The 15282-nt window shown below is 38.9% G+C and overlaps 1 protein-coding gene across 2 annotated transcripts; it reads left to right on the forward strand.

Moving 5' to 3' along the window:
* The first annotated feature begins 1607 nt into the window (after positions 1 to 1607).
* Positions 1608 to 9871, forward strand: LOC103150760 (uncharacterized). Of its 2 annotated transcripts, none has more exons than XM_007570491.2 (11): positions 1608 to 1820; positions 1910 to 1940; positions 2875 to 3461; positions 4760 to 5018; positions 5117 to 5188; positions 6244 to 6285; positions 6666 to 6766; positions 6861 to 6922; positions 7699 to 7865; positions 8091 to 8246; positions 9392 to 9871. In XM_007570491.2, exons 1-11 carry the CDS (start codon positions 1740 to 1742, stop codon positions 9763 to 9765), a joined length of 1932 nt encoding a protein of 643 aa, XP_007570553.1. In that variant the 5' UTR covers positions 1608 to 1739; the 3' UTR covers positions 9766 to 9871. The 2 variants fall into 2 exon arrangements, with proteins under 2 accessions (XP_007570553.1, XP_016536388.1); XM_016680902.1 differs by having other exon boundaries at positions 6247 to 6285.
* Positions 9872 to 15282: the final 5411 nt, after the last annotated feature.

Below are 15282 nucleotides of genomic sequence, written 5' to 3' on the forward strand. Positions count from 1 at the left end.
TTGGTTATGTTAACTATGCTAGTTAGCATAGCCAAGCAGTTTTCCTAAAACTGTAAGTTGTTTCTACAATATTAGCACATTTAACAGAACGTACATGAGGATGACTGACAGCGCTAAGACACTCCTCCTGGCTCTGATTGGTTGTTTTTGACCAGGAGCTGTGCATTTCTGCTGATTCTAGTTCAGAGAGGAGGTGGAGAAAACTGATCTTTTCACAGACTATCCATCTTATGCTGTACTGTCACGACAGTTTTAACAAATATGTAAAGAACATATTTTTGCAAAAGATGAAAAATGCGTCTTTAAAGTAATTATACAGTTTTATTGATTTAAATAGGAGTATTTCATTAAAGTACAAGGATTAAAATGTTACTGTGTGAATTACTGGTTTTGTAATGAACTGGAGGAGGTAACTGAGGAGGATGAGGTCTGAGAACATCGCTAAGTGTTTCATATCAGTTGATATAGATATTTATTGGTTAATTTTCTTGTTTTAAATATCTGAAATACTGCCAACCTGGAGGCATGACCTTTCCTTTATTATTCACAATTTCCTTTTGACTCATTTTCTCCTTTCACTTTACACTCATTTATTTTTAAGCAGTTATGAGGCAGAGTGGCAAAACCAGAAACTGCACCTGTGAAGGTTACTCTGCAGGTTGTTGCTAGGTAACCAAAGAGTGAGTGAGTTAGTTGATGCCACCAACCTTGGTCAGCTCAGCTAAAGCATTTCTTCTGCCTACATCCCCCAGAATGTCATGCAGTTCTGATTGGAGGTCAAGTGGAATTATTACACTATCTATTGATATTGATCACACTTAATCAAAACCATAAATAAAATGGATTATGAAGTCTCTGTAAACAAAAAGAATCCTTGAATCCTTCAAAACTGCCCTTCAAAAAATATTAATCATCATAATGGAAATTATCAAGATCATTTTAATTTATCATGTAATTAATAAATAGGACTGTCATAATAACAAACGCTGCTGAATGATAAACTATCCCAATATTTATTGCAATAAATGATCATATTTTTTGTTTTGAGACCATTTTAAAGTAATTTAATGATAAAGTCAAAAAGCAAGTTCGTCCTCTTAAAGACTAATAAACTTTAATTTTGTATAGAACATGTAACACTGGAGCTGGAAGATATTTTAAATAATAAAAATAAAACACCACACAACCAAAAACAATAAATAAAATTTAAATGATAACACACAACCGAAACTATACATAAAATTAATTATGATGTCTCTGTAAACAAAATTGCCATTGAAAAAATATTAATAATCACAGTGGAATTTATTGAGATCATTATAATGTATCGTGATATGCTTTTTGCGACAGGCTGAGTTGTAAATTGTATTTTTATTGAATATTATTGTTGTTTTTGAATCGCTAAAAGGTTCATAAAAGAAACAGTATTACTTAGTTGTTGTATTTTACCTGTTTAAACAAGTAATTTGTCTAAAAACTTCAGGAGTACACTGAACCTACTTGTGGAGTTAAGACATCCATCCATCCTCGGATCAAATTTGAAATACTACAGCGACATCTGCTGGACGAAATAATCCCCGCAGGCTGTAAAAGGAAATCCAATCATTACTTGATGAGGTTCACCTGCGTGGACAGGAAAGGGAAAGGAGTTTGACTGAAACAGAGAAGTTTTCTTTGACCTGGTTCTTTTTTTTTCTTACTCCAATAAAAAGTTGAACAGTAAAGGTAAAGGTAGTAAAATGCCTAAAAGGAGCAGCTTCAACTTTCCAAGCACGCTGCTGGTGTTCCTGTTGACATTTGGGAAACGTTGTGACGCACAGGTTGGTTAAGGAGACGTTCCCCCGAAAGCAGCTGCTTCTGGGTTAACTCTTCATGTTGCTGTATTTACATGACCGTCTTTTCTCCGCAGGGGAACACAGAAGGAGTCAACAGGCTTCCAGGTGAGAATGCGTTGTGTTTTCTCTTTTACAACAAGAACTTATACAACTTGTACAGTAAAAAATAAGGTGCATAATTATACAGTGAAAAATACAGCATTTAAAAAAAAATGCAGAAAAGCTTCCTGTTTTATTTAAAGCGGGTTTTATTGGTGTAATGCCACAGAATATTAAATTCATACCAACTAGCAGAATATTAGGCTCCTGACAATCTTTTTGTTTTGTATTTAGTTGAATTTAAAAAATGTGAAATTACATCTACAGTAAGCTGTGATGTCTTGGTTGCTTTCCATCTTAACAAAGACTTATCTCAAACCATAGCTCTGGTGTGTAAGCCTGTTGCAATTAATCAGTTAATTGCATGATGAATTAAAATGAGCTTGATTTTCATTCTGATATTACTATTTTTTTTGAAGGGCAATTTTGTTTAGAGACATCATAATCCATTTTAGTTATAGTTTTAACTGAGTGTAGTTCTTATTTCCATTTTAGTTATTTTGGTTGTCATGATAGTTAAAATACCTCCCATTTACAGTGTTAAGTGTTCTTTACAAAATTATAGTTTATTGGGCTTTGACAGAGGAAGTTTTTATTATTATGGTATTCATTTTATTGTCACTTTACTAAATAATGGCAGTTTTTTTTTCCTTTTTTGTTGCCAAAAGTGATTTTTTTCTTTCTTTTGAGTTAAAAAATTGTGATTTATTTTTTTTTACCTAAATTTTTTGGCAAAAGAAAGGTGCACTTTTTTTCTTTTTTTTTTTTTTTTTTGCCAAATTCTCTTTTTGTGACAATTATTGAAAAAGCGATCTCAAAACAATATCTTACATTTTATCATCTGGTGACAGGCCTATATGTGACAATAGAAGCTCCAGTGGAGCATGAACATTTTGTCAGGCTCTGAGCGTTATCACATGGTTGGTTTTTTCTTCTTCAGATGGACCCAGAGGGGACAGCAGTGCTTTCTTCGCCCTGCGGAGCTGCCACCAGCTGTTGAACAGCGACAGCGGCGAGTTTTTCTCCCCAGACTACTTGTGCTCCAACCCTCCTCTGTGGTGCAACTGGACCATTCAGGTGGAGCCAGGGAAGAGGATTCATCTCCGCCTGGAGGACTTGACCCCTGATGAGGCCTGCCCACTGAAACAGGACCAGATCCATGTGGATGAGCCCGGCGCCCATTCAGGGGGCCACAAGGTGCTGCAGAAGTGCTGGCAGGAAGCCAAGCACACATCGTCCTCCAACACTCTGTATGTGGTGCTCCTGATCGGGGGCTGGCCTGACCTTCCTTACCGGGGTTTTTATGGCCACTACCAAGCATTTGGACCACCGGTGGTTTACAACCCACAGGAAGGCTCAACAGGAAGAAGCCAGGAGTCAGAACGTTCTCCTGGACTGAGTGAATTTGAGCCATTGGCAAACAACGTGGAGCTGGAAAACGATGACCTGGCGTATGACTATTATGATCAGCAGTTGGCGATGGCCGGGCTGCCCTGGGTGCCGCTGGGTGGAGACGGAGGTGCAGAGGTGAGTTCTCTCTCACATCCAGGCGGTTTCACACAAATTCAATGAAAAAGCAATGAAACATGTTAGGATTATGTCAGTAGTGACATTGTAAGATGTATCTAACATAGTAGCTAATTCGAATAAACATTAGTCAAATACCATCATCAAGCAAATATATGAATTAATGTTCCAGTTATTATTAATCAAAAGCAACTCTAAGCAGCTGGGTTTTGGTTTAGATTTAAACGCACTCAGTGATTCAGCTATTTTGCAGTTTTCTTTAAGTTTATTCCAGATTTCTGGTGCATAGAAGCTGAATGCAGCTTCTCCATGTTTGGTTCTGGAGATGCAGACCAGAACCAGAAGACCTGAGAGATCTGGAGGATTGATGCAATGTATGTTAGTGTTATGTCATTCAGTAATTTATAAACTAACGGCAGTATTTAAAGTCTGTTCTCTGAGCTACAGGGAGCCAGTGAAGGGACTTTAGAACTGGGTGATGTGCTCTAGCTTCCTGGTTTTGGTCAGAACGCCAGCAGCAGCGTCTGGATCAGCTGAATCTATTTGATGACTTTTTGTTTTTTCGGCAGACCTGTGAAGACACAGTTGCAGCAATCAATGCAAATACAAATATACACAAGGACGAGTTTTTCTAGATCTTGCTGAGACTTTAATCCTTTAATTTTGGAAATATTCTTAAGGTAACAGATGGCCGATTTTTGTAACTGAGACTTAAATGGAAATAAATTGCAGCTTTCAGGCTGATCGCTGATTATGAATCTCTAAGAAGTCTGACCTGCTGATTCTGATTTTGTCTCAACTGTTAAATGTAGCAAGAAAGTTGCTGAGTTGGTGAAAGTGAGGTGACTATTGTTAGCTGCAAACATGCCGACATGACCTTGTGAGCCGACCTTTCGCTCAAACTCATCTCACAAAAATAGAAAAAGAGGACAGTGGCTGATTTTTAGACGTTGGCCGAGGTAGATAAGATTAATGGATAAGATCGGCTTCACTGTGTCGACTGATCAAAAATCTCCCAATATCAAGGAAATCGGGGCCAATTTATTGGTGCACCTCTAGCAAAAAGTGAATTAATGGGTCCCCTTTAAATGTACTGTTTTCCATCCTAATTTGTGTATTAAATGACCGAGGAGTATTAATAATCTATAACCTCAGACCTCCATATTTAAATATTGTAGACTTTTGCTGAAGTCCAGAACATTATGCTGTGAAGCTGTAAGAAGAGAATCCACAACTATTACAGTAAAAATGTTTTTGATTGTATAAATCTTTAAAGCTGAAATCTTATCCACTTTCAGGCAGTTAAAACCCGCTATCCACCCCTGAAGAACTACTCCCATGTCTACCAGCCTACGGCTGCACCAACGTCCACCCAGAGGACGTTCCGGTCAGGAAGAGGAGCCATTCGCAGCCTTTCCGGCCAGGCCGACTCGGCCGGTCGCTCTGTAATCCTGCCACCACAGCCGCATGTTGAGCTCAAACCTGGCAACGACACTCCAACAGCAAGAAAAGGGAAAACGGTGGAAGCTGTGTCTGCAGATGAGAGCAGCCTGAATGGTAAGGTCTCTCCTGATGGTTGGAAAAAGTAGCAGATGGCAGACTGCGGGTCAATCAGGTGTCAGACCAGCAAATATCTTCTTCTTCTGACGGCACAGAAACCCAGAATACGGACCACAAGCATAACCAGACTAAAGTGGTGGAACCCCAGTCTGAACACAAAGGGAACTGTGAGTCTATCAGTCTGTCTGGATTCTGCAGATTTATGCTTGCTTGTTCACATGAGATGTTGATTCATGAGATGTTGAAAAATCTTAATTTCCCTTTCAGTAGAACCAAAAGGTCCTAAAGCAGGTCTAAACCCTGAAATCAAATTGGTTTTCTGCAGCTACAAATGATTTTAGCTGAACTATTAGTTCCTTAAATCTTCCAGATTTTTGGATTTAATATAAGAATACAACAAAATAGAAATGGCATTTATTGTTCCATAAAGGGGGAAATTCAGGTGCAGCAGCAGTTACCGGATATCAAGTCGCACCAAATAAAATGTTGTACTCGATACATGGGATGTGCAACTAAGTAGGATGATGTTTTTTCTTACAATGTGTGTTGAACTTTAAAATACATGACAGACTACTTACAATACAGTGTATTAGTAGCACAGAATCAAAAGTAAAAATGGGTCTGTTGTGATGTTTCAGCGTCATACCCAATTTATGAACATTTTAAATGTCAAAATTTTGCCAAAAGTCTCTCTGAGTAGCTTGCTAGCTAGAGGAGATATTTGCTATTAAAAAAAAAAAAATCAATTTCTGATGATTTCTCTGAACCTGACTTCAGATAATCCAAACTCCCCTTTCATGGCCTTCCCCACTCCTGCTGTCAACAAAGTACTGAAGTAACTGTTGCTCAAACTACATTTTAGATGAGCCACCTTTACTTGGAGATTTGTGATGAGTGAAGTCTTAACCATAGAAACTGCTTTTACTTGATCGATTTATCTCTGCACTTTTTCCACCTCTGCACACAAAACAAAAAGATTTGGTCTTTAAAACAAAAACCAAGAATCCAGAATGTCCCCTCGAAAGATCCTGGTTTAAGTTTTCTACTTGACTGCTTTCAGGAGTTACTGATGAGTACAGAGAGCTGGGATTTAAACTTACACAGTGCATCCTAATTTCCATGCAACTATAAGGTTCGGAGAGCTCAAATTACAGCACAAAAGAACAAAGTGAATGTTTAGTTCTTTAATCTGACGATGTGTTTTCTTCTGTGTGACTCACAGCAAACATGAAAAATAAATCGGAGAGTCCACATCTGCCTGGTGGTGAGTAGGACTTAAAGTAAAAAATAGCAAAAATAAAAATTTGTTTTTCACCAATAATTTTGTAGAATCCTACGACGGCGTACGAGAACCATTGTCGATTTTTTTTTTAAAAAGTAAATTGTAAATTTCTGTCCAAAAACTCTGCAATTTTGAGATCAATCTAAAAGATTTTCTACAAAAAAAACTTGGTAATGTGAGTTTCTAAAATCTATGTTTTTAAATAAATTTTTTTCTAGAAAATTTGAGATTAATCTCAAAATGTTTTCTATGTACAATTACTCTAATACCCTCTGTAGGATTCTGCTGCGTTCTAAAGCAGCTTCTCTGATTTATTTTGGGTCGGTTTGACATGGGTTGGTGTGTTTTGGGTCTGTTGACAGATCACCTGTTTGAAGTGGCTGTTGAGGTGAACTTCAGTCACGATGTGGAGGATTCCTGGGACAGTCTGGCTCAGCTGCTGCTGCTGTCAGTGAAGACTTTGGTATGTTTCAAAAGAGAAAACTTTATGATCTGAACACAAGAAACGGCTTTTCACCAATCTGAAACAAGCTCACTTACCTTTTGTGTTTCTGCAGATCAGCAAACAGCTGGAAGCTCTTCACACACGACTTTCCCTCTCGTCAAAAAGAATTAAGAGGTTTGGTCAGAACAGCCGGTTAGGCTACGACCACACAGCATGTTTTGATGCTCAATTCTGGTTTTATTTTTATTTTGTTACTGAAATCCATTTTTTTATGGTATTCATAATTGATGAACTAATTAATTAAACCAGACTGTAACCAGACTATAATCTGACTTCCTTGCCAACAGTTTACAACACCAAAGCGACCTGCATGCGGGTGACGTCAAGAACGTTGTCACACAACAGCGCGCTGTTTATAGACAGATTTTAAAGCTTAGTCAACAATAACGGCCAACAGTATTGTCACAAGATCATAATAAGACAAGGCAAGCTAATAAAAAGAGAGCACAACTATTAGCGATGGCCTTTTGTGGAGCAACTTGCGTAGATTATGTTGTGATGCACTGAACAGATTTCATACTTTCAGAATATTTTTAGCCATCGTTTACGTCTGGCTTTATTGTGTCTTTCTGGTGCAGAATTATGATTTGTGTTTCACATCAATGACATAAAAACCTGTTAAAATTTGACGAGTGTTCAGACTGCAGACACTTTGAAAACAGTTGGATGTGTATTTGATTTTTGGGGGTGAAAAGACTGGAATTGGGTCAATCAGACTAGTGAAAAAGTTGGATAGTAGGTCACATATGGGCAAAAAAAACAGATTTGTGTCGCAACCGCCTGCTGTGTTAATGTAGCTTGTTAAGCTTCTTTTTGGAGACAGAAAATCAAAAGTCCAGTGAAATAAAGAATAGTTTGTGAAAACTGTTTCATGGTGATCCTGTGTGCAGGCTGAATGCAGGAGTGCTCTACATCCTTTGGCTGCAGATCAGTCATGGGCCTGGAGGCGTGCAGATCCACAGGGCTGTCCACTCAGCCATGCAGGGGCTCCTCGCCACGGGTGCCAACCTGAGAGTCAACCACAGGACCGCCGTCATCATGTCTGTGTCCACGGCAGGTATCACGTTGGGGCTTCACTGAATCTCTGACATGGACTGGGTTTAGATGAGATGCTATGAAGATGCTGAACAGCTCAAAAACAAATGTCAGGTCGTTGACTAACTTTCCACTAAAGTTTCTGAAAACTGCTGAATCTTTTTGTAGTAAAAGAGCTTAATGTAGGAAAGGTTGAAAACGGATGTTATTTGTGTAATCAGTGGCCAGCTGTGTGCGTTTCTTTCAGATGTGAATGAATGTGGGACCCAGCTGGTTCTGTGCGACGCTAACGCAGACTGTGAGAACCATTTTGGCACATACGCCTGCCGCTGCAGAGCAGGCTTTAGGGATGAGTCCCGTCTGGGATCCGGGGGAACCACCTGCATGGAGGTGCAGCCAGCAGGTACGGTTGCTCTGACCGACTGCACAGCTTAAAGATTTTAAACTACAGTTATTAATTTACATGGGTTTATGATGTTAGAGCAATCATTAGTTTAACCACAAAGAAACCCAAGCTATTACTCTGGCTTTGCATCAAAGGGCTTTCCTGATGAAAGGATTTTGCTGCTATCAGAGATTGCATCAAAATTTCATTATAAACTTCAAGAAAATGTTGAGGTGTTGTGCAAAAAACTGCCTAAAAAAGTTAAAAATTTGCAAGCTCACTCTCCTGAAAACGATTCAGTAAAGAAATCCTTATTGGATTGTGACCCAACAGGCCTGGTGTCAAGAAGGACATTGAACATTTCATTGGATGCATTTCCCATTGATATTGTTCACGTGTCTATCGTGATATTAACTGACTTGTGAATCAAAACAAATTTTATATCCAGAATTGTTGTTCCATTATCTTATTGATGTAGTTTATTTTGTCTTTATCAAAAAATACTGAAACATTTAAAGGGGCAGCATTATGTTTTCCAGCCATTTTATAACAGTCAAATCACCTTCAGTTGTTAGAAAAATGCTATAATTGACTTTAAAACAATGGGACCTCATAATTTAGCACCTTGAAATGGGGCCTGTCTCTTTAAGAAACTCCTGTTCTTTCTGAAACGCCGCCTTCAGGAAGTTGTCACAACATCCCTCCTCTATTGACCCTTTAATAACGTTTTTATCAGCGTTGCACTGAGAAGTATCTCGTATTTAGCAGATGCACGGTTCCACCAGGTGTCTGCTAAATGCTGCTGACTAGTCTGAAGGAGCTGAGCGAGTCACGGGGGAAGCTTGGTAGTTTGGAAACTGCAGCTCTGAGGAGGAGCTGTGTCTGGAAGGCGGGGCTAAGTCCACCTTGGCATTTTGCACAGCTGAATGGTTGCCATGGAGATTAAAGGATTTCCCAAACATGCATGAAAGAATCAGTTCAACACATCGGGTATGTTTTTGATGAGGGAATACCATGACATAAAGTTAAAGTTTTTTATATAATCCTGCCCCTGTAAAGTATGGAAACATAAGTTTTTAAACCAGACATGAAACATTTCTCCTTGATTGTAGCCAGACTTGCCATAAACATTTCTGGACATCAGCTGTTTTATCCGCCTGCAGGTTGCGGATCAGGCCTGTCCTCGGAGACTAAAGGGGTCTACATCCTGTTCTTCCTGCTCAGCTCCCTCATCCTGACGCTGCTGGCGGTGGCCGGCACGCTCTACCACCGCCATCACTACGGAGGCTTCGTAGTCCGCTGCCCCAGCAGCATTTCCCCACCCGACCCAAACAACAACCATCTCCAACCTGACGACAGTTACTCCACTCCCACTGACTGTGACCTCCCCCCTCCGCCTCCGCCTGCAAGAGGAGGCAGGGATAGCTGGGCTCCAGGGAAGGAGCGCTGCCCCCCTGTGGATCTGCGCCTGCTGCGCTTCAGCTCTCTGCTGCCTGCAGACGGCTACATCGACCCACAGGAGAGCGGAAAGTTGTAATCCATAACCAAGTTTGTCTGCATTCTTTAAGATGCCTTTTTTCTCTTTTTCTAAATAATATTCCACTGTATGCAATGTGTTCAATTAAAATCTCAACAAAACACCATTTCTCTGTTTTATCTAATATAAACGTGCAGCCATGCCTGCATGTTGTATTGGCTGTAGTTTGTATAACTGCCTGCTTAAATCTTCCTACCTGGTACCACAGCATGCAGACAGTCGGGTCCAGTTTTCTAAGCTGGAGAAAACCTCTAATACAGGCTTACAGCAGTGAAGAATCACTTCTCACCTTATTGTAAGACCCCCAGGAGGTCAACCTACGATGGAGTAGGGCCAGGCCTGAAATAAAACAAATGAAAAAATAAAGTTTACAATGTGTACAAGTAAAATGTATTTTAAGTCAGTATTATGATAATCATCTTGAGATTACAGCAGAAATAAGTAATGTTTTGAGAATAAAGTAAAAGGAAAAGTATTAGAAGTCATTACAAGAATAAAGCTGTATGACAGTCAATAATATTCTCGTAACCATTTTTTGCTATTTTTATTCTCAATCTCGATATATTGACTTTATTCTTGTAATCTACTTATTTTTATTAATGTAACTGTCATTAAAGCCAGTTCTGATGAATAAAAGCAATTCTGACAGAGCAAAAATAAAATGTCATTTCTACCAATTTGGCAAACCTAAACAAACACTGGCATAACTCATAAGTCTGAAAAACAAAATGCAACTTTCAAATGTGAGAATTTATAGTGGTTTATTTGACTGGAACAAATTTTAAAATCTTTTTTTGTAAAGCAGAAATTGTCAGGCTATTATATCGATGAAAATGCATTTGAAATATTACTAAAGCAGATTTTCTAACTGAAACAACATTGCTCCTTTGCTTCTCTTCTCTATGGTTTCCTTCTTTTACACATATTTCTACACTTTGAATATGAAATAACATCTCGACATAAACTGAAAAGGAAAAGCGTTAAATAACATGCCTTTAAATTTATGATGTGTGCAGATTTATTGGGCGTCTATTTCTGGGTTAAGATGTGCTACCAGGTGGTGTGCTTTGAAAGTTGCTGCTCGTGCACCGAGCTAATCGCTATCCGAATGCTCCTCACGTCCAGCAGGCAGAATCCCCAAGGACAGAATCCCCACAAAGCTGCTGCTGGGTGAGGAGTAGATGGTTGTCAGCGGTTGGTCCGCCCTGAAGGCTCTGCTTCCTTTCTCTGCTGGCAGCCTGAGGGCCAGAGAGGTCGGCACTTCCTCGTTCTTCCTCTCCTGTGCAAAAATCTGAGCAGCAAGCAGCTCTCAAGTAAACCTCACACCCCTCTCTGTCAGCAATATGCGCAGATTCCTCATCTTTTACTGCCTTTTACAGCCAGATGTCTATTTTCTCACATCTTGCAAGCTTGCAGGATCTCAGATCATCTTTTTGTTTTGTTTATATGCGCTGGTTGAAAAAAATGCTGCTTGCAGCAATGTAAAAAAAAAAAAAAAAAAAAAAAAAAAGTTAAGGCATCGTAGCAAAAGAGCCTGGTTTCTGGTCATGCCATATCAAATTTATCAAAACTTAAGAATGAAAAATGTGGAGGGGAAAACATGAAGGCAGAAAATTGCACACACTTTGTGCATCAGGTGCTCTTGATTACTTAGCATTGTGAGCAAAGCTTGGCATTTAGTTTCATGTTCTCATAAAACATCCAACACTTATTTACTCATTGAAACACATAAAATCTGACTAAAATGTTCTTGTTTCTTCCTCACTTGGTCCATGTTTTTGCACTTTTAGAAGAAAATTCTGTACTTGAACGATTTTTAATTCAATGTCAACTTCATGGGCCAAATGGTGAGGCAGCAGGTTTGGCTGCTGTTTTATTGTACATTTATTTGAAGTCATTTTATATATCAAGAAATATTTGTATATTATTTAGGGTTTTTTTAGTGAAAAGAGTATAATTTGCTTAAATTTTTCCAACATTTGTTCTCCAGTATTCATTTTGCAAGCACATTGCATTAAATATGTTAATAATAAATGTTTTAAATTTCTAAAACAGTGACAGCTTCTTAAAATAAGAGACTCAAAAGAAGAATAAACAATGCTAATAGATCGCATGGATAATTTTGAACAAAACCGAAAAGTTATTGACCACAAAGACAGAAAAACTGGAAGAAAAATAAAGCATATTGTTTAAGATAAACAAAAAATCCATCAGGATTGAGAGTAAAATGAATGTAGCTCATCAGGGGATGTTCTAGATACATGGAGTAATTATCGATGCGTTTCCAGGAGTCACAGCTGCCTCGTTTTGGGTTTAAAATAAGAACCGTCCGCTGTAGAGGTGGATGCTGGAATCCATCCAGGTTTCTTCCCTCAGCTGTTCTGGCTCCAGCTGAAAAATGCTGACCTTGCATCTACAATCTAGATTAGCAGGTGAGTAATCCCACCAGCATTGGTTAACCTGTAACACTTCCCTTCTCTTGTTGAAGCTGGATCTGCTGCAGTTTATTTTCTTATTAGCAGAGGCGAGTGAAGTGTGATTGGGTGGTGAGCCGTCGCAGGAGCTGCTTGGGCTGATAAGGAGGCAAAACCATCACAACGTGCAGCTCAGAGTCAGCCTGCACCACGAGGGGAGTCCAAATTCTCACAGAGGTATTATTTTAGAGAACAGAATCCAATCGCTGATGCCGTCATAAATGGATCGAAGCAAGCCTGAAGAAATTAATTTCATTTGGCCAAGTGCAAAGGGTCAGAGTTGTCATGTTGCTATAATGAGATCCATCCCTAAAGCTTCCAGATAAAACATTTAATTTTGTTCTCAGTGGAAGATTTTCTGGTGTTTCCCCTGCAAGGCGAACTGAAAACTGAGACTTTCAGACCAGGGAGACCAGGCAGGATTAGCATGGAGGAGGTGAAAGAGACTGGACTTTTCACAGATGATCTGTCTCATCATGACAAACTGTGACAACATGGTGACAGCTTTAACACATATATAAAAAAGACATTTTTAAATAAAAGTTATATACTGCAGCTTTAACCTCCTTCCATAAAGGCCAGATTTGTGGATTGTTTGACTAAGAGAGCGTTATTCAGAAAAGCATCCAATTTGCCCAGGTTAACTCGCAGAGAGGTAATTTAATCTGCTAACAGAACAAGTTCTGATCATTATTTCCACAAAACTGAGGTATATGGAAAAAAACACATAGTGGACAACATGAACAAGGTTTCATTTAACAGTTTCTAAATAAATGTGACTCGTACTTCAGTAACAATTTCTAAATAAATGTGACTCGTACTTCAGTAACAGTTTCTAAATAAATGTGACTCGTACTTCAGTAACAGTTTCTAAATAAATGTGACTCGTACTTCGGTGTGTCTTATGCATGTTTTCTGTCTTCATGTTGTATTAATACTAGATTAATCCAACAACCATGACTTAAGATGAATGGCAACTTCTGACTGGGCCTGTGGGTGTTTCATCAAGTTTGTTTTTATTTGTTTTTATAATTTTGGTCTTTTCTGACTAAGGAATATTCTGATATTATTCTATTAGACATGAGGTTGAAGAGGTTCTGTGTAAAATGTTTAGGATAACTGATATGAAGAGCCCATAAGTTAATAATTCAGCTCCATTTGGAAGGAAACAGATGAAAAAATAAATTAATGTATTTTATTTTATGCTTATTAAAGCATGTTGCCATGGTCTTATGAATATAGATGTTGCCTTTGAAAGGAACCCAGGCGCCATGAGCATGACTGTCCTACAGGGGGCAGTGTGCGGCCTCGGCTTCTCACTCCATCTCCTTCCTCGGGCTTTAATCATTCGTTAGCCATACATAAAAAAAAGATGCACTTATAATCATATCCCTGTAATAAAGGAAATGTCTCTTTGTCCTCTTTCATTCAGCACATTGTCACAACCCAGAGCCTTAATCCTACAAACTGACGGACAGTTGCATCCTGGGAAAAGAGCCTCACGCCTTTGTTTGAGCTAGTCAAATCTGTTAAGCCCCAATTCTTTTGTGGGTATTTGCATACTCGGAAGTATTCTTTTATTGAAGGGCCAAATCCTCCTTGTATGTTATGCGAGGCATTTTTAGTATCATTTGTGGGGTATCTACATGCACTATTAGCGCTGCATAATACCTTCATATAATACAGCGGCATAATCTTGCAGATAAAGGATTTTTTTTTTCTTTTCTGAAGTGTAGCGTTACGACGGGATGAAATGCAGCGTTTGCAAGCGGATTCAAAAAGGCTCAAATGTCATCAGAAATGTCAAGCGCCTCTGCAGTGACGGGATACGAGAATTATGCTTTTTTATCATTTTCATCAGCGGCTTCATTTCTGAAATTCACCTCTTGAGTTGAAAGACCGGGCTTGTCTGGCCACTGCGATGTAATGGGCCTCGCTTTATAACAGCTGCTGCTTACCTCTGGTTTACCTGTTTTTCTTATTTTCTACTTCTACCCGCCTCTTTCCATTTGCCCGCTCCAGTTTTGTCCCATCTTTGGAAAGATTTCCCCCTTTTTCCAGCGGAGTTTCTCCAACCGGCTGATAAACTGTTTATCTGTCGGTGGTGTTGGGCCCAGTGTGCTTCACACATTCACACTCTCCACAGGCCTTTTCTCTGCAGCTCTCTGGAGTCCCTTCTGCAAAAGCTCTGATAAGATTGTGAAGCAGAGATGGCAGATGGAAAACTAGAGAGTGAAGGCATGATGGTGTAAAGGGAAACCTTTAGAGTCCAAAAATATATCTACCCGTGACATATTAGCCTACATTTTCATGCAGAAATGGGAAAAAAATGGATTCCATCTAACAGTTTTGATATTTTACAGTTTGATTTTATGACACTCTCATGGAATCTCTTCTACCAATTTCTAATTTATTAGCTGAAATAAAAGCGGAAATCTACCATTAAACTTCTTTTGGAAATAGATGTTAGAAGTAGGTACAGATACAGTAATCTTACGATACGATACGATACACGATATTCTGTCCATGATACAATACATATTGCGATATTCATCAGACGATACAATTCAATACACTTTTGCGATTTTCTGAAAGATTTTAGAGGGACAGAGTGATTTTGGTGATATTTTGTGATGGTTATAGAGTTGGATTGAATTAATTTAACTGAAAGCTGATTAAAAGCACCAACTACACAATACCTGGCTCTGGTTGGACATGGACACAGACTTAAAGTCAACAGCTGGACAAAATGAATCAAAGAAGTGGTGAGAAAACATGTTTCTTTTAATTGAAACAGTACAAACTGTAGCTTACATGGATTTATAAAGTAAATAAAGTGCACCAAGCACCCTGCTCTGAATAGTTTGATACCTTTTTAACCTTGACACTTAACATCTGAAGGAATCGCTCTAAGCCTGATGACCTAATCACTCTCCCGGCGAAGCAAGCAGTGAGTGAGCAAGGTGACAGTTGGATGTTACGATACTTGCGGATGAATATCGATTTTTTTCTAGGAAAGAAAATATCGATATCGCGATATCGA

This window comes from Poecilia formosa, unplaced genomic scaffold (assembly GCF_000485575.1).
Source record: "Poecilia formosa unplaced genomic scaffold, Poecilia_formosa-5.1.2 Scaffold262, whole genome shotgun sequence".
NCBI lineage: Eukaryota > Metazoa > Chordata > Actinopteri > Cyprinodontiformes > Poeciliidae > Poecilia > Poecilia formosa.